The sequence below is a fragment of the Taurulus bubalis genome, assembly GCF_910589615.1.
Source record: "Taurulus bubalis genome assembly, chromosome: 17".
Classification (NCBI taxonomy): domain Eukaryota; kingdom Metazoa; phylum Chordata; class Actinopteri; order Perciformes; family Cottidae; genus Taurulus; species Taurulus bubalis.
In genome coordinates, this window is record NC_136605.1 from 21,678,100 (window position 1) to 21,703,510 (window position 25,411).

The 25,411-nt window shown below is 41.3% G+C and overlaps 3 protein-coding genes across 3 annotated transcripts; all 3 read left to right on the forward strand.

Annotated features, from left to right (window-relative positions):
* Positions 1–4,239: 4,239 nt before the first annotated feature.
* On the forward strand, positions 4,240–8,754 carry LOC306750322 (CDP-diacylglycerol--inositol 3-phosphatidyltransferase-like; the record flags this gene model as incomplete). The annotated part of the gene is made up of 6 exons (XM_079233731.1): positions 4,240–4,282; positions 6,916–7,050; positions 7,279–7,432; positions 8,116–8,191; positions 8,310–8,391; positions 8,597–8,754. The coding sequence occupies 6 exons, from the start codon at positions 4,240–4,242 to the stop codon at positions 8,737–8,739; spliced, it is 633 nt and encodes a 210-aa protein (XP_079089857.1). The 3' UTR covers positions 8,740–8,754.
* A 1,813-nt stretch (positions 8,755–10,567) lies between these two features.
* LOC306750035 (CDP-diacylglycerol--inositol 3-phosphatidyltransferase-like) lies at positions 10,568–12,833 on the forward strand (the record flags this gene model as incomplete). Its single annotated transcript, XM_079233414.1, has 6 exons — positions 10,568–10,649; positions 11,418–11,552; positions 11,649–11,802; positions 12,269–12,350; positions 12,455–12,536; positions 12,691–12,833. The coding sequence occupies exons 1-6, from the start codon at positions 10,607–10,609 to the stop codon at positions 12,831–12,833; spliced, it is 639 nt and encodes a 212-aa protein (XP_079089540.1). The 5' UTR covers positions 10,568–10,606.
* Positions 12,834–15,781: 2,948 nt separating this feature from the next.
* LOC306749285 (myc-associated zinc finger protein-like) lies at positions 15,782–25,039 on the forward strand. The gene is made up of 8 exons (XM_079232557.1): positions 15,782–16,023; positions 16,728–16,866; positions 17,317–17,678; positions 19,093–19,343; positions 19,793–19,856; positions 20,943–21,114; positions 22,770–23,103; positions 24,336–25,039. The coding sequence occupies exons 1-7, from the start codon at positions 15,991–15,993 to the stop codon at positions 23,069–23,071; spliced, it is 1,323 nt and encodes a 440-aa protein (XP_079088683.1). The 5' UTR covers positions 15,782–15,990; the 3' UTR covers positions 23,072–23,103; positions 24,336–25,039.
* Positions 25,040–25,411: the final 372 nt, after the last annotated feature.

The window sequence follows — 25,411 nt, forward strand, 5'->3', positions numbered from 1 at the left end:
CTGTAAACTTTGTAAATAACAGTCGACTGTAAACCCCGTTTGTTTGTTTTTTATCTGTAACTGTTTATTTTTCTTTTGTAGTGACGATAAGATTCTAAACACTGCCACCTCTTCTGCCCCGCCCCTTTAACGTCTTCTTAAAGGGACGTCCACCGCTTCTGCCCCGCCCTTTTAACGTCTTCTTAAAAGGACGTCCACCTCTTCTGCCCCGCCCCTTTAACGTCTTCTTAAAGGGACGTCCACCTCTTCTGCCCCGCCCCTTTAATGTCTTCTTAAAGGGACGTCCACCTTCTGCCCCGCCCCTTTAATGTCCTCTTAAAAGGACATCCACCTCTTCTGCCCCGCCCCTTTAATGTCTTCTTAAAGGGACGTCCACCTTCTGCCCCGCCCCTTTAATGTCTTCTTAAAGGGACGTCCACCTTCTGCCCCGCCCCTTTAATGTCTTCTTAAAGGGACGTCCACCTTCTGCCCCGCCTCTTTAATGTCTTCTTAAAGGGATGTCCACCTCTTCTGCCCCGCCCCTTTAACGCCCTCTTAAAGGGACGTCCACCTCTTCTGCCCCGCCCCTTTAACGCCCTCTTAAAGGGACGTCCACCTCTTCTGCCCCGCCCCTTTAACGCCCTCTTAAAGGGACGTCCACCTCTTCTGCCCCGCCCCTTAACACCCTCTTAAAGGGACAGTCCGACATTCATCCTCGCCGTGAAACACCTTCAACGATATAAAATGTGATATTTTAAAGATTTTAAAAGTTTTTTCATACAATCTGAAATATTAGAATTGAGCCGTTTTTTTCCTCAGTATGTTTGGTCTCATCTGGTAGTTTTAATAGAGGTACTCCTCTTCCTCTCTCGTGTACTTGTACACACTGTGGCGTAAACGATGTACAAAAAGAAGTTGTTCCACAAAACGTCAGAAAATAGGGAAACATGTCCATTTTCTTGAAGTCTTAAAGTTTATGATTGAAAATTACTTTGTAAACAATCAATCAACTAATCAATTAGTCGACTAATTGATTTATTCCGGTGATTCTCGTTTGACTTAAAACTGCAAGTAAGAAAAACCTCTCAAATGTCGGACTGCTCCTTTAAAGGGAGACAATTCTACAGCTGTGTATGTGTGTGTGTGTGTGTGTGTGTGTGTGTGTGTGTGTGTGTGTGTGTGTGTGTGAGTGATAGCCCCCCCCCCTCCGGTCCTCATCTGTAGATAGGGATGTTCGTGGTGCGTTTAAGGCGCGAACAGCTGCATGGACGTTTGTGTACAGACATTTGTATGAATAACATGCACACTATCTATTTATATAAACAACGTAAGAAGCGATTGTTCGAACGCTTTGACTGTATTAGAGAAACAATAACAACAATAATAGATGACGTCATCATTGTTACCTCTACTGCAGCTGGAGTATTTATGTCGTATGCCGATCTTTAAAAATATAATTGCCATTGTTGACCACTAGGTGGGGGAATGAGAGCAATGTTACTGTGATGGAGCGATAAACAGGAGGACTACATTTCCCAGCATCCCTCTGGAGGGCTACAGTTCTGGGCCGGCCATCGGCTTTCTTTTCGTTTCTTTTTTTTGAGCCAGTATTAAAATGTCGAGCGTCCGCACAGTCGAGCTGAATACTAATATCAATATTTTGTCACAAAGTTTTGGTGCCAAAAAGAATAAAACCTGTAAAATATGGAGCCGCAAAGTGTTCACTATTAAATCCTATAAATAAACAAAGTTATTAATAGTTTTATGGATATAGATCGTGTAAAAACAATTATTAAAACTCTGCTTATTTTGACAATGAGACATTTTACTCTTTTAAAAAACAAACAAATATTTTGGCAGTTTAATTTTTTTTACATTTTATTTTTTTATTAACAATGTTTTGTTTCATAATTTTGATGTCAATGAAAAGTGACAAAAAAAGCATTTAAAAATGAATCATAATTCATAGTAATGAGTTGAGTTGTTCCTATAATTATTTTATTATTTAACTTTATGATACAAAAGGTTATCAGAATGTGAAATATAAAAATGTATCAACAATAAAATTTATTTTGTGAATAAAATTATTCAAACTCGGCTCATAATTATGAAAATGTTCTGCCCTTCAAAAAACTAATTTAATTTGGCTTTTTATTAAATTTGTATTTAATCCGACTTTCATTAATAAATACATAAATAGGCATTATTCTATAATTTATTAAAGACTCAACAATTATTTTTTTTTACACAAAACTAAGATTTCGTGATGAGTTCAGGTTCCTCTCGAATGAATTACTGATATGTTTGTTTATGATGCTTCTTATTGATGATTCTGAACACTTTGTGGATCTTTATGAGCAGAACGTTTGTGTTTATTTATAAAAACAAATCTCTTTCATGCCGACTTCAGTTTTAGTTTCCCAACGTTTTGAAAATGTTTTTGTTTTGTTCTGTGGATCAACGTCACAAACACGTTTGTGAGATTTCATTTTGCCAACTGTAGTTTTTATTTAAAGTATTATTTTGTAAAGTTTTGCCAATTAAAGCTGCTCCGGTTTCTCTCCCGTGAGCAGTTCACTGACATCGGGATTTCTGTGCTCTTCTTGTTCTTTGGATGTTGATCCGTTTAAAGCTGTTTGTTTGTCTTCATGTGAAGATTCATTTCTCATGTTTTCGTCTCGGAGCTGAAACTCTTTGATTGAACACAGAAAATAAGTTTGGCAACAATTTTAATTTTCATTATTTTTATTAAAATGGCCCAAAAAAAGTGTTTCTTCTCAGACGTGAGTCCGACGAGCTTTTCTCTTTTTTATGGGTCTAACAAAATATATTTTGGGGGTTTTTGTCGTTAATAAAATGTCTCGTTTTGAGCAAGAGATGTTCAGTTGATCGTCGCATAAAAAAGAGAAAACGTTTCATTATTTCAGCTCTGATTTATTTGCCGTCGTAAACTGAACTCTGTGGTGCGTTCAGGGGCAGTTTGACGTTTGAAAACTGATGCATTGAAGTCAATGTGATCCAGAAGAAAAACAACAACAACAACCAAACAAACGTGTAGAAAATGTGCAAATGGAAAAAAGAGCACATTTCCCATAATGCATTGCTTTCATGGAGAGACTTTCTTTTAATGTCGGTCCAAAATGTTTCCTCAAAAAAACAAAGACACCCGACTGTTTGTTTGTTTGTTTGTGGCCAGCAGGATGATGATGATGATGATGAAGAGGATGATGATGATGATGATGAGTGATGGATGGATTTCAAAGTTTTTACAGCAGGAGGCGGAGTTTAAAACGTTCAGGTTCAAAATGTTTGCAGGAGAGACGAGTTGTACAGAAACGTAACGAAATACTTTTGGAGAAATAAATGAACAAAAACAGAATTGTTGGTTTGTTTTCATTGTTTTCTTGTTTGTTTATTTGTTTATTAACTGCTTGAACCCGTTTGAATTCTGGGAGATCCAAACTATTGATTTCTCTCATTTATCCTTTAACATTTACATCATATTTACATTTCTCCTAAACTGGAAAAATAAATGTTAGTACTTTTACACTGGTATTAATACTTTTAGACTGTTTTACACTGTGGTATTAGTACTTTTACACTGTGGTATTAGTACTTTTACACTGTGGTATTAGTACTTTTACACTGGTATTAGTACTTCGTGTTAGTACTGTGTTCTTTGGCGTCTTGTTCTTCTGGTTTCGGGACGTATTAAAAGGGGAGGAGCCTATGACGTCACCGCCCGTCCACCGTGCTCACTGAGACCGGAAATAGAGATTCTGTCTTTCAAAACAAAAGGACAGAGTGAATGAATGCCAGAAAAACTTCAGTGAGTGTTTATTTTCTTTATTGAACGATAAACAAACAACAATACAGAAAACAAAACTACAAACGATAAAGAGCAACAACACAGTTCATAAGCTTCAGAGAACACTATAGTTATTATTGATGATCAAAATAGGTTAAACTTTGTCTCTACAACTCGAATAAAGATAGACTATCATTTGTTATACCATAATAATGTAAACATTATGCAGTGTTCAAATATACAAAATATTTAACGGAACATTGTTAAAAGGTGTAAAAGTTATGGGATTTGAGGTGTGAATTATTTAACATAACATTTGTCAACATGACGCTTTTATTGTGAAATTGCAGCAGAAGTCGTGTTTTTACAGTTGCCGTCTGGAATCATAAATCTGTATTCAAATCCAAAAGTCTCTTTTAGTGTGACAAGGAAAACACTTCTAATCAGCCGAGATGCCGAAAGAAAACATCTTTCTCTTCGTTCCCAATTTGATCGGTAAGTTCTAAAAGCCTCTGAGATGTAGTACAGTAAAAAGTATAATATGTACCTCTGAAATGTAGTACAATATGTACCTCTGAAATGTAGTACAATATGTACCTCTGAGATGTAGTACAATATTTACCTCTGAGATGTAGTGGAGTAAAAAATACTATATTTACCTCTGAGATGAAGTACAGTAAAAAGTACAATATGTACCTCTGAGATGTAGTGGAGTAAAAAATACTATATTTACCTCTGAGATGAAGTACAATATGTACCTCTGAGATGTAGTGGAGTAAAAAATACTATATTTACCTCTGAGATGAAGTACAATATGTACCTCTGAGATGTAGTGGAGTAAAAAATACTATATTTACCTCTGAGATGAAGTACAATATGTACCTCTGAGATGTAGTGGAGTAAAAAATACTATATGTACCTCTGAGATGAAGTACAATATGTACCTCTGAGATGTAGTGGAGTAAAAAATACTATATGTACCTCTGAGATGTAGTGGAGTAAAAAATACTATATTTACCTCTGAGATGAAGTACAGTAAAAAGTACAATATGTACCTCTGAGATGTAGTGGAGTAAAAAATACTATATTTACCTCTGAGATGAAGTACAGTAAAAAGTACAATATGTACCTCTGAGATGTAGTGGAGTAAAAAATACTATATTTACCTCTGAGATGTCGTACAGTAAAAAGTACAATATGTACCTCTGAGATGTCGTACAGTAAAAAGTACAATATGTACCTCTGAGATGTCGTAGCGTAGGATTCCCTTCCAATTATTAAAAGTATAAGTTGGGTGCCAGACAGCAGAATAATTGCGCTGTCACTTTAAGAAATGCTCTCCACCAGTTGGAGGCTAGCTGCCCCAGGGGGATTGTGTGTCCATCAGGTTCATCCAGTTGTGGTTTGGGGGGAAGAAGGAGAAGTCTGGAGAGTTGCAGTGGAGGAACTTCTCTTAAAGGCCCAACGGCAGCGAGGAGGCCCACAGAGGCATCCAGGCAGGTCCAGACAGGTCCAGCCTTCAACAAGGTTCTCTGGAAGCCACCTGGCCATAAAACCCGGCCGGTTCTTGCATCCCTTGTTGCTCCGTTTAGTTTGGTGTCCATCAACTGGATGGAGGGGCAAGGGGGGAAGTTTGCCATACCAGTATACTTCTAAGATTTCCTTGGCTTCCAAGACTGATCATCTGCAGGAAATATACCAATCACGAGCCTGCTTGGTATACTTGTACCACTTGTCTTTGTCTAGGGGGGAAATATATGTTAACATTACATGTCATTTAGCTGACGCTTTTATCCAAAGGGACTTACCTGTTAGCTCTCAACACCATAGACACAGCAACAGGGAGCAAGTAGGGGTTAAGTTTCTTGCTCAAGGACACAATGACAAGGACGGCAGAGCCGAGGACGGGGCGCGAACCACCAACCCTCTGATTGAAATACAGCCATGCTAACTGTGGTGGAAATTTTATTTAGAAGGCATTATTCTTAAACGTATGGATCGTTTAGTGAGGTCAGTTCGCCCAGACTGAACCTGGCCATCTTGGAATGATAGCAGGGGTATCTTTCTATTGTTTGGATTCTTCTGTTTTCTTGTTTTTGTTCTCTGGGCTATCACTTTTCCTTTCTCAGGGCCGCTGACGTGGACTGTCCCCTGTCTGCACACGGATGGCAGTGTGGGGGGAGGGGAAAGGGGAGAGGGCAACCATTTCAAAGAATAATTGTTGATGTATAAAACTCATGTGAACTATTTTTTCCGGGTCAGACCTCCGAACCATTTGTGGGGAAGAGCTCTGCCCATTCAATTGAATTATTTCCTAGTTTCTGTTTAATAAATACTTAAAGACATTTAAGTGTTTCACATCGCATTTGCTTTCCACTGAAGGAAATTGACAAGTTAAATTTTCCATTACACTAACCACCTAGCCACAGTCGCCCACGACACTTGGTATACACCCCCCCGCCTAGACAAGACCAAGGGGGAAGTATACAAGCATACCAAGTAGGCTCACTGATTGGTAAATTTCCTGCAGATTATCGGTCTTGGAAGCCAAGGAAATCTTAGAAGGACTTAAGGTTGCAAACATGCAGAGTTCTTCTATCCTGTGTCCTCCAAAACAACTTGGTCGTTTAGTGGCCCAAGCTGTTGAAGTACCCGCTGGAGACCTTTTCCACTTCCAGTTGTAGTTCCTCTGCTGACTTAGTCTTGATCTCCTTATATTTTCATCAACATCTGCCTTGATAGTTGTTTTAGGGGTGAACATCATCGTAAGTCAGGGGTATCTTGTCCACAGGACTAGTCAGCTTCCTGCCAATCTGCAGCTCTGCTGGTGTTCCCCCTGTAGTCTCTCAGGAAGGTGCAATCAAGCTATTGCTTGTGCTGTTGCAGATATAGATAGTAACCCAACAACAACATCAGATATTCCTGTCTTCTAGGACTTCTAGGTAGGGGAACCCATGAGGTCAATGCCAAACATCTCTTGGGGCCTTTGACGGCCGGTTTCTGGTTATCTGCTTTCAGACTCTGACAAACACCGGAAGTATCCCTTGAACCAGAGGAGTGCAGTAAAAAGTACAATATGTACCTTTGCGATTGCATTGAGTAGTACTGCGTTGTACTTGTACCTGCAGGTTACGCCCGTATCTCGCTGGCCCTGCTGGCCTTCGCTCTGATGCGCTGCTGCCCGTTGACCTCCATCTTCATCTACCTGCTCAGCTTCCTGCTGGACGAACTGGACGGCCGCGCGGCTCGGGCGCTCAACCAGTGTACGTCCTCACCTGATACTGGTTGTTGATTAATGATGATACAGCAGCTTGTCTACAAGGAGCCAGATTATTTATTTATTCATTTCAACTGCCTGAAGTCAGTAAACCATTAAAAATGCTTTGCTATCGTAATTCATTTTTAATTCAACCCCATGAAACGCTGCTGAGACTCAACCTGATGTTCCTGTTGACTTCCTGTTGACTTCCTGTGTTGTTGACGTTCCTCAGCCACTAAGTTCGGGGCCATGATGGACATGCTGACGGACCGCTGTGCCACCATGTGCCTGCTGGTCAACCTGTCCCTGATCTACCCGTCCTGCACCTTCCTGTTCCAGCTCAGCATGTGTGTGGACGTCGCCGGCCACTGGCTGCACCTGCACAGGTAGGCTCCGCCCACAACACGTCTCTGTGTGAGCTGTGACAGTTAAGTATATTTACAGTGTGGTATTAGTACTTTTACTGCAGTAAAAAAATAATTATGATCCTTACAGGTTTCGTTCCGCAAGATAAAGATGTTATACGGATAGAGCTCTTATATTTAAAGAACAAGATGATAAATGCCACAATGCATTACATACGAATAAATAATATAACTACTCCAGACACAAATTAACTTTGATACCAACCTCATTTTGTCATTTTGATTTTCTCTGTTTTTCTCTTTGGTTAATTATTACAAAATTGGATCGCATCATCATCCAAAGGTCACGACCTTGTGTTCTGCTGTCATACTAAAAATGAAACATGCGTTGTTCTGCAGTTGTCAAAATAAAACGAGCCGAATAAACCAATAAAGTCTTTATTATTAATTTAGTCCAACAGGAAGTGACTGATTTAGTGTGGCAGGAGAGAGAATGCAGCTTTAACACATGAAGCATAGACTTCTATACAACCAGAGGAGTCGCCCCCTGGTGGTCAGGAGAGAGAATGCAGCTTTAACACATGAAGCTTTGACTTCACTTTAAAACACCTGAGGCTGTCTCCTGGTTTAAATTCCATAACAAACATAAATGAATCTATACAATCAGAAGTAGAAATGTTTCCTTCCATCTTTTATTTTCTCAGCTCAACAATAATGGGATCAAGCAGCCACAAGAGCATCGACCTCGGCAACCCTGTCCTCCGAATCTACTACACCGAGGTGAGGAACACACACACACACACGCACACACGCACACACACACATACACACACACACACACACACACACACACACACACAGTGCATTGTGTCTCAGACTCAGCGTGTGTGTCCTGTAGCCGGTGCTGTTTGTGATGTGGGTCGGAAACGAGCTCTTCTTCATCCTCCTCTTCCTCCTCCATCACATCCAGGAACCTGCAGGTAAGCAGTTCCTCTAATGAACTCAGGTAACACATTTAGGTACATACACATTTATCTGAGTACTGTTTACAGTGTGGTATTAGTACTTCATTTGTAAAATAATATTTTTACAATGTGATACTAGTACTTTTACTGCAGTAAAGGACCTTTGTACTCTGTGTACCTTGTGTTGACCTGTGTACCTTGTGTACTCTGTGTACTGCAGCTTGGCTCTACTGGCTGCAGGGCCTCTGTGGGACGATCTGCCTGCTGAAGACGGCCATCAGTCTGCTTCACCTGGTCACCGCCTCCCAGAACATGGCCGCCCTCGACGCCGCGGAGCGAGAGAAGAGCGTGAAGACGCAGTGAGAGAGAGAGGGAGAGAGAGAGAGGGAGGAGAGAGGGAGAGAGGGAGGGAGAGATGTTCTTTACTGTTTTTTATTGCTTGTTTGCCTATTCATAATGCTTTTCCTTCAACATCAAATCATTTAAATGCATGGAGCCTGGAGGCCCTGCCAGGATCATTTAAAACATAATTGATTTCAGGATGAAATGTATACATGATGTAAACGTACATGGATAAATGGCAATGCATTATATACAAATAAAATCTGAGATTGTTCCATTAATAATAATAATTCTATTTAATGTGTAATTATTTTATGTTTTTAAGTTTCGTCTTTTATTTTCTCGTCCTGGAGGAAAACTTACTTCCGGAAACCAAGGCTGCTTTAAATGTGAAGCTTCCTCACTGAGTGTTATGACGTATGGTGCTGTTCACCTTGCAGCCTGGAGGCGGCGCTGTTTCACTGGTTTCTGTGTGTGGATCAGCAGGTGATGGACTGACGATGGCTGATTCGACCCGGGACCTGTGGACTGGATTCGGGTAAGGAGGAAGTGTTTTATTTAGTTTATTTATAAGGGGTTTATATTCATAAAGATTGATTATTTTATTGTTTTGGTGCCCTGATGATTATTTCTAAATAAATGCATATTGATTTATTGGGAGAAACAAATAAGTAAAAAACAAAACAAGAAATATAATAATGACTACTGAATATAGCAAAGTGTCAATAAACAAAGGCCGTTTCTCAATATGCGTTCCTCTCTGTTCTCCTGCACATCTGTCCTTGACCTCGTGACGTTTTCCATAGAGGTCAAGGACAAGTGGTTAGGAAAGGATGTTAGGAGGTAATTATTAAGACTTTTTCGAGCGCGCCCCTAAAAATAGCTTTTCATTCTGCACGCTGTGGGGAGCGTCACATGACGTCACCGTCCAACCAACCGGAGCCGCGCTGAGACCGGAAATAGAGATTCTGTCTTTCAAATTAAAAAGGACAACTTGAATGATTGCCCCAAAAGACAGTATTGAAAAAGTATTTAGATCCTTTACTTCAATACAAGTACTAAGACCACAATGTGAAGATATACCACACTGTGAAAATACTCTATTATTGTAAAAGTACTAATATTACTACCTAATAAGTACTTGTATTTTGCATTCCTGACATTTTTTGTGTGTCATTTTTGTGTCTTCTATGTAAGATGCTTGCTACTGTGACAAACTAATTTCCCCTTGGGGATGAATAAAGTATACAATCTATCTAATACCACACTTTGAAAATACTCTGGTTCAGTAAAAGTACAAATACTACAGTATATACATACCCTGTTATAGTAAAAGTACTAACAGTACAGTATTTAAATATCCTGTTACAGTACTATACTGTAAGATTACTCTGGTACAGCACACTTACTAATACTACAGTATATAAACACCCTGTTACAATACAAATACTAATACTACACTATTAGTATTATTAGTCCCCAACTACTAATTGATTAATTTACTAACTTTTAGGCTCCAAAAATAACACAACTACATTATGCAGTGTGAAGAATAACCAGTGGAACATTGTAAACATGTTTTAAGATGCTACGTTTTGTTTTTAGTAGAGCACAAACATCTTTATTTGTGATTTAAAGTGTAAATACATTCACAATAAATTAGTCCAACATTACGCTTTTATTTTGAAATCACAGCGGAAGTCGTGTTCTCGTTTTAGTTTTCCGGAAACAGACACTTTACATATTTATCTTCTGTGCGGAAGTCATCGCTCGAAAAAAACAAAAACACATTCAACTGTCTCTGCGAGTGAGTTTCTCTTTCAAACGCGTTAAGAAACACGAAGCCACGTGACACGGAAAGACGGCAAAAAACAACTAATAATCCAAGATGGCGGAGGAAAACATCTTCTTCTTCGTTCCCAATTTGATCGGTAGGTTATCCGTCGTCTGTTCCCGACGCGTGACGTCAGCTCGCTACATTTAAACTTTCTTATAATGGTGATAAACATACAGGTTCACACGGGACACGTGACCTCTAGCAGGGGCTGTTGCTGTTCTTTCTGTTGAAGACGAGTCTCACCGAAGTCATCCGAAAAGTATCGGTTTAAGAAATCAGATCAAACATAATGCCATGTATTTATCTGTCTGTCTTTCCTACCTGTCTACCTATCGATCTGTCTGTCTGTATCTGTATCTTTCCATCCATCTCAGTTGACGTGTATTTATACTGTTTACCTTTCACTTATGTTGAACTTTGATCTCTTTTTGGCTCCAGAATGCTTCAAATGAAAATGTCTGTCTTTGTGTGTTCAATTCAACTGTGATCAGGTAGACCCGAGTTCAGGTCTCCATCCAAACTGATGCAACAACTTTAATTAAAATTAGGCTACAATACGTCGTTACTGTAATCAATGGTTCATTTAACAGTAAGAGGATGAAATACTAAATATTTCAGGCACAAGTTCCTCAAATATAAATATTATAACTTATCAATGAAACTGAGGACTGACTAAATGAATACGTCATCTTTAGTTCATGCATCACAATACTGTGAACGAGCAATAAGCGTAGTACAAGAAGAATATACAGTAAAAAGTACAATGTTACCTTTGAGATGTACTACATTAAAGTAGTAGGAAATGGAAGTACTTCCGTCCAGAGCAGCGCTTTGAAGTACTTTGTTGTACTTGTACCTGCAGGCTACGCCCGCATCGCTCTGGCCCTGCTGGCCTTCGCCCTGATGCCCTGCTGCCCGTGGACCGCCGTGTTCTGCTACCTGCTCAGCGCCCTGCTGGACGCCTTCGACGGCCACGCCGCCCGGGCGCTCAACCAGTGTACGTACTCCCCGGCCAGGACCCGACTTCCTGTTGAGCTGCCGTTGACTTCCTGTTGACTTCCTGTTGACTTCCTGTGTTGTTGACGTTCCTCAGCCACTAAGTTCGGGGCCATGATGGACATGCTGACGGACCGCTGTGCCACCATGTGCCTGCTGGTCAACCTGTCCCTGATCTACCCGTCCTGCACCTTCCTGTTCCAGCTCAGCATGTGTGTGGACATCGCCAGCCACTGGCTGCACCTGCACAGGTAGGCTCCGCCCACAGAAGGCCTGTTTCTCTGTGTGTGTATTTGTACTGTGTGTTTACAGCCCGATGCACAAAATACTGCCTTTTATTGTGAATGTTGATTTAGAATTAAAAGGTCAATGTTATGAATGAAGTGTCCAACTATTCAGGAGACAGCTGTAGCTACATATATCTATGTATGTATGTATGTGTATATATATATGTATATATATACACATACATACGTGTAGCTATATGTATGTACAGTATGTATGTATATATACTGTGAAGAAACAGACTGTTTATCAGAAGAGGACGTAGTCGTGGTTCCGTCTCTCGTTGGTTTGTGGACGTTTTGAAGCCTCGATTTAGACGATTTGTCCGTCGCCATCTTGGCTTTTTTGCAACCGGTGAACAGGAAGTGACCATATTTGGACTGAGGAGGATTTCTTTCTTACTTTCTTCTCCTGTCGTTTATTTTTTCTCAGCTCAACAATAACGGGATCAAGCAGCCACAAGAGCATCGACCTCTCCGGCAACCCTGTCCTCCGAATCTACTACACCTCCAAGGTGAGGAACACACACACACACACACACACACACACACACACACACACACACACACACACACACACAGTGTATTGTGTCTCAGACTCGGTGTTTGTGTCCTGTAGCCGGTGCTGTTTGTGATGTGTGCCGGGAACGAGCTCTTCTTCTGCCTCCTCTTCCTCCTCCATCACATCCAGGAACCTGCAGGTAAGAAGAGCTGTACTCTGTGTATCTCAGTACTGCAGTACTCCTACAACTACTTCACTACACTTTTTACAGTATGTATTCATACTTTGACTGCAGTAAAGGACCTGGGTACCTTGTGTTGACCTGTGTACCTTGTGTACTCTGTGTACTGCAGCTTGGCTCTACTGGCTGCAGGGCCTCTGTGGGACGATCTGCCTGCTGAAGACGGCCATCAGTCTGCTTCACCTGGTCACCGCCTCCCAGAACATGGCCGCCCTCGACGCCGCGGAGCGAGAGAAGAGCGTGAAGACGCAGTGAGAGAGAGAGAGAGAGGGAGGGAGGGAGAGAGAGAGAGAGAGGGAGGAGAGAGAGAGAGAGAGAGAGAGAGGAAGGAGAGAGGGAGAGGGAGAGGGAGGAGAGAGGGAGAGGGAGAGGGAGGGAGGGAGGGAGGGAGAGAGAGCTGCAGCAGCAACGCCAACACCTTTTTTAATTTGTGTTTTATTATCCGAAGGGTTTGTGCACTCAAATAGGACGAGAAACGGAGAGAAAGAAGGTTTTATGACCAAACATCTCAACTTTAGATGAAGATCTGGGGGATTATTTTCCTTTTCACGACTGAGCGTGAACTTAAATCTCAATATGAAATGACATATCCCATGAAAGAATCACATGAAAATACCGTCTACAGTATTTTCATGTGTTATCACGCTTCAGTCACAGATTTGTTTTAAAAAAATTATAACATTTATTAAAAATAAAATATATAAAATGAAGCTTTAAAAGGAAAAAAAAAGCCACGTATTTATCATCTAATAAGTGTATTGATAACGACGATCTGTTTTCCGGAAATACACCTTACAACTCGAGGAGCCCCAAGTGGACATTTGAGGAACTGCAGCTGTAGTTTCTGTTTCTGTAGATTCCAACGCTATTGTTTCCACGATGTCTTTAATCCGTCTGTTACATCTTCATCCTCTTAGATTCTAATAACCACGAAGATGTTTAATATTCACGCGGTTTCTCAGTGAAGGAAGACGACAATCGGACGAACAAATGTACTCACGTTTTTGTTAATGTAAGTAATGAAGCCGTGAGATCAACAGAAACTACAAATTATTATTGATTTAAGAGAAAAGACATGAGAGATATTTTTATCTGATATCTAAACACACAAATCTACCTTTCATTAATGGGGGATTGTCTTCCAATAATGCTTTATAGCTCTGTAATTAACCTCTAATATTGATAGATACGTTTATAAATGTAAAAAACTCTCTGGCCCCGTCTTAAATGTTCACTTTGTCTTCTATGATATTAAATGTAATATCTGAGTTGAAGATACCAACTCTGGCTTTATCGGCAACCGCGATGAACATTTATCTTTTTATTATTTTTTGGAGGTTTTGTGGACTAAATGATCAAACGATTAATCAAGAAAATACAAGATTTATTAATTTATTACAAAGTGAAGCTGATTCACAGTCAAACGACCTTTTTGTGTAAAATGGCAGCTGTAAAATGAACATTGACTTAGTTGTTGTTATTATTATTATGATTTTTAAATTGTATTTATTTAGATGAAATTAACAACAGACCAAACAAGTGAAGACGTCATAAAGACTTTAATTGTCCTTCTGAGACACTCACATTCATTTCTGTAGATTCCTGCTCATGTAATGTTGACGTCGTGCGATCGGACATTTATTGTTTTTGTGGTTGAAGAGAAGTGTTTTCTTTTGACGTAGAAACAGAAAGAGCACCAAATATTAGGCGTTGTACATTTTAAAGACACCGAGTGTGTTTGTGTTTATTGCAGAATGTGTGTCAAAGTGTTGGAATATAAATATTTGTTTTTGATGGAAACGCATTTTCCAGAATGTATTATAATACTATAGTAAAAAAAAAATACAAATGTATATCAACTGACTGCAGCAAAACCAAGTTTAATATTATATTTCAAGATTTAAAAAGATATTAGTAATTATACTATTTGATGATTGTCTTGTTTTGGGTACAGGTGGTTTGACTCAACTGTGAAAATAAAGACAATGAGCACCGGATTCTTTATTTTTATTTCCAGCCTTCATGTGAATGCGAAGCTGAAATTTAATTTTCAAAAGTCCCTTAATACCAGTCAAGTGGAGTGTTTCACGATGTCGTGCTAATCATTGCTTTTGGGTATATTGGATGAATGCCAAATATGAGTGCCTCATCCAGAATGGAAAAAACATAATTGATTGTGCTTATTATGATTATTATAACTTAAAGCAAGCCTGCATGCAATTTTTATTAGATTTTTTGTAACTCACTCAAAATTTGAAGCATGGTGAAATTTTTGGAACTACTAGCTAAAAGTCTACATTTCTTAGTAATTACATACTATATTGTGTATTTAAGGAATGACACATTCACAAGTGCTTCTTACTGAATGGAAAGAGATAACTGGCCTCGCTTGTTATGGTTATTATAATAGTATCGTGACATTTTGAATCCTTTTGAATGGAGCTTGGTGAAACCCGCTCCATAATGGCCGTCGCGTTAGAATCCAGCTGTTGCATTGCGCGCGTTACCTTTAAGAAGCCTTTAGCTCAACCCGACACCATTTTAGCGGAGAGAGGTTCCGGTGACCGGACGAACACCGGTTTATTTATTTATTTTTATTTATTTCAAACCCGCAGTAGAGGAAACGAACGAGCCGAGCGGATTATTTTTTTTTTTAAATGTCGGATTTCATTATTTGTCGGCCTACCGAGAAGCAGCGGCGGCGGCGGGGGCGAGAGGGGACGGCACGAGACGGGGTCCGCGAGGAGGGTGGGTGGGTGGGTGCGTGCGCACAAATACTTTCCCTTTAAAGCGGAGAGGGACAGAGAGGGGGTGAAGGAGAGATAAAAAAAAATAAAAGGAAGAAAGACGGAGAGGGAGGGAGGGCGCGCGCGAAAGAGGGAGAGAGTGTTTTTAAAAAAAGAGAAAGATGTCACCCCGTCGATCGAAACACCGAGGCGGAGCCATGGACCGCGGCCGACCGGGAGCTCTCTAGTCGGGGGACGAGCTGTACGCAACGCCGAGGCTTAGGACCCCGACGCTGCGGCCTTTTTTTTTTCCTCCTCTCTCCCCCCTTCCTCCCGGAGCTCCCGCACAGCTGCGATTATGATCCGCGCGACGTCCTGCTCATCTTCTGCATGCACATTATCTCTTATTTTTTATTTGTTTGCATGCAATTCACCAAATTGTTTTTTTATTCCAGTAGACATTAAGCAAATTATATTTAAAAAAACGCACCATTAAAAAAAACAAGCATGGCCTCAAACGCGTTTTGGCGCCAACAGATAATAATTCATGACTCATAGAAGCTGAATATCGTCCATTAAAGCCGGACAGGTGCGGAGGACATACAGGCCTCAGGGTTGGTTCCTCTTCTTCCTCCTCTTCCTCCTCCTCCCCTTCCTCCTCCCCGGTGGGGCTGCTGAGGTTCAAGATGGACACCTCCTGGAGTAACTTCCTCTTTCAGGTGAGTGCTGATGCTGAGCGGCTTTGTTGTTGTTGTTGTTGTTTGGGGGGAGGGGGGTCACAGGGGGGTCAGGATGGAGCTCCCCAGAGTACTACTACTACTCTGTTGCAATAGAATTGCTCATACTACAGTATAAATACCCTGTAACAAGTACTAATACCACACTATACAAATACCCTGTTTCAGTAAAAGTACTAATACCACACTAAAAATACCCTGTTTCAGTAAAAGTACTAATACCACACTATACAAATACCCTGTTTCAGTAAAAGTACTAATACCACACTAAAAATACCCTGTTTCAGTAAAAGTACTAATACCACATTATACAAATACCCTGTTTCAGTAAAAGTACTAATACCACACTATACAAATACCTTGTTTCAGTAAAAGTACTAATACCACATTATAAAAATACCCTGTTTCAGTAAAAGTACTAATACCACACAGTGTAAATACTCTGTTGCAGTAAAAGTACTAATACCACACCATAAACATACCCTGTGTAAATACTCTGTCACTGTTACTTTTTCTTTACAGAATACATTTTGTGTGATTTTAGTACTTTTACTGTATTATTATTATTTGTAGTATTAGTAGTCGTAGTATTGGTATTATTAGTACTATTATTATTATTATTATTATTATTATTATTATTATTATTATTATCTGTAGTATTATGACTAGTAACCTTCTGCCCTCAGACTCCGGCGGCTCAGAGTCAGGCGGAGACGCCGCTCCAGTCCGATCTGCTGCTTACCGGATCGGCGGCGCCGACCGAACACGCCGGCTCACCGCCGTCCACCGTGGACACGGCCGCCCTGAGCGAGGAGCCACTTCCTGGTTAGGGCGGCTTATTGATTAGTTTATTGATTAGATGAACAACGTTTTATTTACTAACATGTTACGAAAAAGCTTTATTTAACACGCAGAGGAGATTCACATCATCAACTTACAAACCAATGGAAATGATTATTGATTATTGATTCTAACCTCTGAATGACGTGAACACATACGAGGAAATTGACTTTTACATTTCTTCTGTAACCGATAAAAACAAAAACAACAAAGCAGAACAAATAAAGTTAAAGAGCAGGACTATTATGTACTCGATGTAAAACAATAGGTGTAATTAGTGTGTGTGTGTGTATATGTATATATATATATATATATATATATATATATATATATATATATATATATATATATATATATATATATATATATATATACATACATACATACATACATACATATACACACACCATTTTAAAAGGTGAGACTCTCCTCCAGTCAAACTGCAGGTGAAGCCCGGCCGGCCGGCCCACATCTGCTCCACCTGCAACAAGGAGTTCAAGAACAGCTACAACCTGCGGCGGCACCAGTCGGTGCACACGGGCATCAAGATGAAGGACCGGGCCGCCCGGGAGAAGGAGGACGGCTGCAGAGGGGGTCGGGTGGAGAAGCAGACCGTCCCGCTGTCCCTGCTGCACCTCGCTCTGCCTCCTCCGGCTCCGCCCACCGCCCCGGAGCCCCTCCCCCAGCACCAAGAGGCGCCACCGCTCTCCGTGTCCGGCGCCCCGGCTAACGCAACCATGGCTGCGCCGCCGCCACCCATCCAGGCGGCGGTGGTCGTGGTGGGCTCCGTGGAGCAGGTGGGTTCTCCACCTGTGAGATGTTTTATTCAGCTTTCCTCTTTCTAGTCCTTCTAGTTATGAACATTCATTTGTCCAGTTTGTGGGGCTTTTATTGTGAAAGGTAGGAACAGAAGGATCTGCTCTGTGCTGCCTTTGTCAACGATGAAGACAGTTAATAAAGTTTGCTGAATACTACTAATATTAATAATAATACGTCCGTTCCTCATACGTCATTGGTCGATCATTTTATTTGTAGAAGAATAAACCGCAGCGCTTTTTCTCAGCGTAATATTTGTGTTCTGTGTGAAAGTATTTAAAATATATTATTATAGAAATTGCACAAAAAAACAACTTATCTGATGTTATCTGTCACTAGAGGAGCAACGAGTTGTTATTGATCCCTGATCAGTTCTGCCCCCACTCAGTCTATTGTTTACCATCACAGAGTAAATAAAGTTTATCCTCCAGTATCCAGTAGATCATGTGATCATGACATCATGGATGTTTCTCTGGTCTCTGATCTCTGATCATGTGACTTAGTAAACAACCAATCAGTGTTTAGACCAACAGGAGGAAACATCACCGCTAACGGAGAACCAACAGGAGGAGAGCTAGTAACGTTAGCAACACCGCTAACAGAGAACAAACAGGAGGAGAGCTAGTAACGTTAGCAACACCGCTAACAGAGAACAAACAGGAGGAGAGCTAGTAACGTTAGCAACACCGCTAACAGAGAACAAACAGGAGGAGAGCTAGTAACGTTAGCAACACCGCAACAGAGAACAAACAGGAGAAGAGCTAGTAACGTTAGCAACACCGCAACAGAGAACAAACAGGAGAAGAGCTAGTAACGTTAGCAACACCGCAACAGAGAACAAACAGGAGAAGAGCTAGTAGCGTTAGCAACACCGCTAACAGAGAACAAACAGGAGGAGAGCTAGTAACGTTAGCAACACCGCTAACAGAGAACAAACAGGAGGAGAGCTAGTAACGTTAGCAACACCGCAACAGAGAACAAACAGGAGAAGAGCTAGTAACGTTAGCAACACCGCTAACAGAGAACAAACAGGAGGAGAGCTAGTAACGTTAGCAACACCCGCTAACAGACAACAAACAGGAGGAAAGCTAGTAACGTTAGCAACACCGCTAACAGAGAACAAACAGGAGGAGAGCTAGTAACGTTAGCAACACCGCTAACAGAGAACAAACAGGAGGAGAGCTAGTAACGTTAGCAACGCCGCTAACAGACAACAAACAGGAGGAGAGCTAGTAACGTTAGCAACACCGCTAACAGAGAATCAGCGGAGGAGAGCTAGTAACGTTAGCATCACCGCTAACGGAGAACCAACAGGAGAAAAAGAATCAGTAAAAACATTCTGTGAATTTCCTCTTTGAGTCGATGAATACTGACGTCACCGCCGTCTTCCCACAGAACCCGAACCCCCACCCGAACCCCCACCAGGTGAGGAAGAACCACGCCTGCGAGGCCTGCGGGAAGGCCTTCCGGGACGTGTACCACCTGAACCGCCACCGCCTGTCGCACTCGGACGAGAAGCCGTACTGCTGCCCCGTCTGCCAGCAGCGCTTCAAGAGGAAAGACCGCATGAGCTACCACGTGCGCTCGCACCAGGGCGGCGTGGAGAAACCCTACATCTGTCCTCACTGCGCCAAGGCCTTCTCTCGGTACGAGATGGGACCCTTTTTTACGTTAATATAGTTAATACGGTTAATATAGTTAAAACGGTGGCGTTTCCTCTACAATAGAAACTATTCTAACGGATGCAAATGTTTAATTCAGATGTTTTTATTTACAGAGGTTTGGTTGTTGAACTTTAAATGTGTTTCAACTGTGATAAGACGTTTAAACCTCGTCTAAAGGCTGTAAATAAGATAAGATCGTCCTTCATTAGTCCTACAGAAGGGACAAGTGGAAAGAGCAAGGGCTTTTATTGTGAAACTCTTGACAGCTGTTCTTGTTTTAATCTAAGCTTCCAGTTTCTTTGACCAACGACTTCCTGATTTCCTCTCTTCTTATTCAACTTTCTACATCCAGACATGGAGAGTCTTGAGTTTAATAAAACATGTTAATAACATGTTAATAACATGTTAATAACTGGTGTTTTTGTTCTCAGACCGGACCACCTCAACAGCCACGTCCGACAGGTGCACTCTACAGAGAGACCGTTCAAGTGCACGGTAACGTCTTCATCTGTCTGTTTACTGGAGTTCAGCTAATATGGGTTTGTGAATCATATAGAGCATGAAACACTGGATGATGATGATGATGATGATGATGATGATGATGATGGTGGTGTTTTTAATGAAAATATAACGAGACAAGCAGAAGCTGCGTTGTTGTAAACGAATAATAAAATACAGAAATTAAATCAAAATGGACGATCAGCACTGAAGTGCTTTAAGTGGAAATCAAAACAAATTATTTCAGATTATTTATTTGATGTATATCTCAGGGCCTTCAAAAATAAAATATAATATTAACCGAGCCGGGGATATACCAAGAAATAAACTGATTTTACAAGATTAAAGTGGTAATCATACATACTTTGAATATTCTCTGAGATGTGACGAGATCTAAACAAGGTGAAGCCTTCCTTAATTAAAAAATAATAATTATATTGATTTTCTTTAAACAAAATTAAATGAATTACTTTTTAATCTATTTTTTAATTGTTTTTAAAATTGGAAATTACTAATTTTTTTATTTCAGAAGTTTTTTTGTAAATTAATGTTTTTGTGTGTGGAATGTATGTGTGCCAATTCATAATTATTTGTGATTTGTAATTATTATTCAAAATTTCTAAAAAAATGTTTAGGTTTTTCTTGTAAATTTGGACATTTCTTTCTCATAAATGTACTACTTAAATCCTGGCATTGTATATTTCTGTTATTTGTGTTACTCTGCAGTACTTTTTATTTTGTAAAACTTCTTGCCTCTTTTTGACAGAAACAGTTTTGTACTAAAAAAAAAACTAACTTTTTGTGTTTGGCCGTATGACGACCTGTACTGTGAGATGATGAAAACACCTTAGAGATATGTACACATACATATTCTATATTGAAGAGTTGATCCTGTAATATGTGGTTCTATCAGGTCGTGTTGGTCAAAGTGACGGATCCATTCTGTCTTCACAGGATCTTAAAAGCCAGATTCGTCAGATCTTTAAATAACTTGAGTCCCTCTCTGCTCACGTGACCTAGAACTGAAGTTTCAGTCCGTGTTCTGCATCCCGAAAACATCACGTGCACTTGTTCCCCCCACAGACGTGCACGTCGGCGTTCGCCACGCGGGACCGCCTCCGCGCTCACCTGATCCGCCACGAGGAGAAGGTGCCGTGTCACATCTGCGGGAAGCTGCTGTCCGCCGCCTACATCACCGACCACATGAGGGTCCACAACCAGTCGCAGCACCACGCCTGCCACCTCTGCAACCGCAGTAAGGCTTTTATTGTGAAGGCGCGGCAGGCTTTTATTGTGAAGGAGAGCTTCCTTTGAGCCGCTCTTCTTTAATGAAAACATAAATATCTTCTGCTCTATTTGGTCATGGATCAGTTCTAAATAATGCAGCGATCACAAAAAAGGTTTTAAAAAGTGGTGGAAGAAGTATTTATAGTATATAGTATTTATCATTTACTTCAGAAAAAGTACTAATACCACAGTGTAGAAATATTCTGTTACATGCAAAAGTCCTGCATTAAAATGATCAGCATCAAAATATACTTAAAGTTAAACTACTTATTCTGCAGAATAATATATTTCATATTATTCAGGGGTCATTTGTATTACTGTATCGATCAACAACAACACATTTATGTTTTGTTTTAATGTATGAATATAGCGGTTCATACGATCATGGAAAAACTGAAAAAATCATGGAATTTTAAAACCGTTATTTCCAGGCCTGGAAAAGTCTTTGAAAAAAAAAAAAAAAAAAAAAAAAGTTTAGTAAAAGTCATGTAAATGTGTTATATTCATGTGTTCATGTCGTTCATTTACGCTGAGTTTGAAATAATTAATATGCTTTTAAAAGAAAGATGCTCAAACTATAAGCAGGCATACATACATCTATATAAATGTTTATTCTTTTAATCAAACTATTGTCTCATTTATTTGTGTCATTTAAGGTTTACTGTATGCTTTGTATTCTGGCGCCCCCTGTGGACTAAAGAGGTAGTGTTGGTTCTGTTTATGTGGACTAAAGAGGTAGTGTTGGTTCTGGCGCCCCCTGTGGACGAAAGAGGTAGTGTTGGTTCTGTTTATGTGGACTAAAGAGGTAGTGTTGGTTCTGGCGCCCCTTGTGGACTAAAGAGGTAGTGTTGGTTCTGGCGCCCCTTGTGGACTAAAGAGGTAGTGTTGGTTCTGGCGCCCCCTGTGGACTAACGAGGTAGTGTTGGTTCTGGCGCCCCCTGTGGACTAAAGAGGTAGTGTTGGTTCTGGCGCCCCCTGTGGACTAACGAGGTAGTGTTGGTTCTGTTTATGTGGACTATAGTGGTAGTGTTGGTTCTGGCGCCCCCTGTGGACTAACGAGGTAGTGTTGGTTCTGTTTATGTGGACTATAGTGGTAGTGTTGGTTCTGGCGCCCCCTGTGGACTAAAGAGGTAGTGTTGGTTCTGGCGCCCCCTGTGGACTAAAGAGGTAGTGTTGGTTCTGGCGCCCCCTGTGGACTAAAGAGGTGGTGTTGGTTCTGGCGCCCCCTGTGGACTATAGTGGTAGTGTTGGTTCTGTTTATGTGGACTAAAGAGGTAGTGTTGGTTCTGGCGCCCCCTGTGGACTAAAGAGGTAGTGTTGGTTCTGGCGCCCCCTGTGGACTAAAGAGGTAGTGTTGGTTCTGTTTATGTGGACTAAAGAGGTAGTGTTGGTTCTGGCGCCCCCTGTGGACTAAAGAGGTAGTGTTGGTTCTGGCGCCCCCTGTGGACTAAAGAGGTAGTGTTGGTTCTGGCGCCCCCTGTGGACTAAAGAGGTAGTGTTGGTTCTGGCGCCCCCTGTGGACTAAAGAGGTAGTGTTGGTTCTGGCGCCCCTTGTGGACTAAAGAGGTAGTGTTGGTTCTGGCGCCCCCTGTGGACTAACGAGGTAGCGTCTCTTGTTTCCAGGCTTCACCACGCTCACCTACCTGAGGGTCCACGCCCAGAAGCACCACGGCCAGGAGTGGAAGGAGAGCGGCGGGGCGCGGGGGGGCTTCGGCGGGACAGGGGCCGGCGGGGTGCTGCTCTGCCAGCTGTGCGGCGTGCAGTGCAAGACGGCCACGCAGCTCCAGGGTCACATGGGAACCCACGCCAGCCAGGGCGACGCCGTGCCAGACCCCTCGAGCGCCGCCGTCACCGTGTCCGGCGCCAGCACGGTGGGACTGCTGGTGGCGGACTGCTCCGGCATCGGGCCCCCGACCCACAGCTAGCACGCTGGCGGGGGCGTCGACATCCAACCCAGGTGTGTGAGTCATTGTCTGTAAACACGTTATTCGCCGCCTAGTGACGCTTCTACTGTCTCAAGACGCCGCTGTGGGATCAATGGCCTCACGTGACGTCACTTCAGTCGGCGTCGGTTGAGGACTACAAGTTTGAAAAGTCAAATGATTCTAAAGAAGTGAGACCTCTGTCGCTGCTTCTCATCGCACAACAATCCACCACACTGTCTGCTGCATTGTGGGTAATGTAGGCGCCAGGCTTTGAGGAGGAAGAAGAATGCGTCGCATGAAAAGACGATTTCTCTGCTTCTGCTGCATCGAATTTGATCTTCATTTTTAAATTGTTCGTCGTGTTTTTGGAGTAAATCTGAAGAAGACTTTACGTTTTGGTTTTATTTGTTTTTTTAGTTTTTTGTTTTGAGACTCTTTGTTGTTTTGTCTCTCTTTGTTGTTGTTTTGAGTCTGTTTGTTGTTTTGAGTCTGTTTGTTGTTTTGTCTCTCTTTGTTGTTGTTTTGTCTCTCTTTGTTGTTGTTTTGAGTCTCTTTGTTGTTGTTTTAAATCTGTTTGTTGTTTTGAGTCTGTTTGTTGTTGTTTTGTCTCTCTTTGTTGTTGTTTTGAGTCTCTTTGTTGTTGTTTTGTCTCTGTTGTTGTTTTGAGTCTCTTTGTTGTTTTGAGTCTCTTTGTTGTTGTTTTGAGTCTCTTTGTTGTTGTTTTGTCTCTGTTGTTGTTTTGAGTCTCTTTGTTGTTTTGAGTCTGTTTGTTGTTTTGTCTCTCTTTGTTGTTGTTTTGTCTCTCTTTGTTGTTTTTTTGAGTCTCTTTGTTGTTGTTTTGAGTCTCTTTGTTGTTGTTTTAAATCTGTTTGTTGTTTTGAGTCTGTTTGTTGTTGTTTTGTCTCTCTTTGTTGTTGTTTTGAGTCTCTTTGTTGTTGTTTCGTCTCTGTTGTTGTTTTGAGTCTCTTTGTTGTTTTGAGTCTGTTTGTTGTTTTGACTCTCTTTGTTGTTGTTGTGTCTCTCTTTTGTCTCTCCTTGTTGTTGTTTTTGTGGTAATTATGTGTCTCTTTGTCGTCATTTTGGTTTCTTTGTTGTTTCTTTGTGGACTTTTAAAATCGTTGTGTTGTGTCTCTCTGTAGTCATTTGCTGTCTCTTCATGTTCGTGTGTATTTTGTGTCTTTGCAGCTGTGTTGTGCGTCTTTGTCGGCGCCTCACGTTTCTCCGTGTCTCTTTTATTTACTTCCTTTTTGTCTTCACTCTGCAGATGTTTTCTCGGACTGAGAGATGCCTTTCCGTCCTTTTACCTCCGTCAGCAGGCGGAAACAGCTGAACTCTCTCACACACACACACACACACACACACACACACACACACACACACACACACACACACACACACACTTTGCAAACAAACTGGATTCAAGGAGCCGAAGACGGGGAAGAGACGACGAGGAAACCTCAGCGCTCCGTGTGTTGGATTAGCGGTTAGCGGTTAGCGGTCCTGGTCCCTATTCGCCATCACCTCGTTGTTCTGACTGTCGCCTGACTCGCACATTGTCATGATTTTGTAAAGTGTTTTTAGATCATTTATATTCCACGATGTTTGTTTGTTTATGAACTGGTTGAGTGACGCGTCGCCTCAGAGCAGGAAGCTCACGGCACGAGATCCACGGAAGGCCGTTGTGTAAATACCCTTTTATATCGCTGGAGGCGGTGTGTGTGTGTGTGTGTGTGTGTGTGTGTGTGTGTGTGTGTGTGTGTGTGTGTGTGTGTGTGTGTGTGTGTGTGCGTGTGTGTCCTCTCTCCTCCCCACAATGAACTCTGATGCCTCCTCTGCTTCATTTGGTCTTCGCTCTGTCTCTGGATGCTGATTTGTATTTCTTGAAGAAGGTAAATTGCCATGTACTTTGTGTACTTTGTGGCCGTGCATATTGATTGTACTTGATGCATAGCGGCTCGTTACTACTGTATTAAAAAAAAATACAAAACAAAAGCAGTAAAGTGATCTTAGCGCAGTACTTTTACCTTGAGTGCAGTACTGAGGTACAGAGTTGAGGTACTTTTACTTGAGTCTTTTGTTTTCGTGCTACTTTGTACTTCTGCTTCACTTCGTTTATCTGACAGCTAAATACACAAAACTACATGTATACTGTAGCCATACGCAGTACCTGCAGTATCTTTACAGGGTGGTATTAGTACTTACACTGAAGTAACATTTTCAATGCAGAACTTTTCCTTGTACCAAAGTATTTTACCAGTGATGAACTGGTACCTCAATAAAGGTACTTGTACTTCAGTAAAGTCATACCCCAGCACAGCATTTACAGGTACTTGTACCTCA

Excerpts from the sequence above, each read along its gene's own strand:
- LOC306749285 (XM_079232557.1), top strand. The coding sequence starts at position 15,991 with ATGGACACCTCCTGGAGTAACTTCCTCTTTCAG. Across the intron at positions 17,679-19,092 it reads TGGTGGGCTCCGTGGAGCAG|AACCCGAACCCCCACCCGAA; the intron begins GTGGGTTCTCCA and ends GTCTTCCCACAG. Across the intron at positions 19,344-19,792 it reads TGCGCCAAGGCCTTCTCTCG|ACCGGACCACCTCAACAGCC; the intron begins GTACGAGATGGG and ends TTTTGTTCTCAG.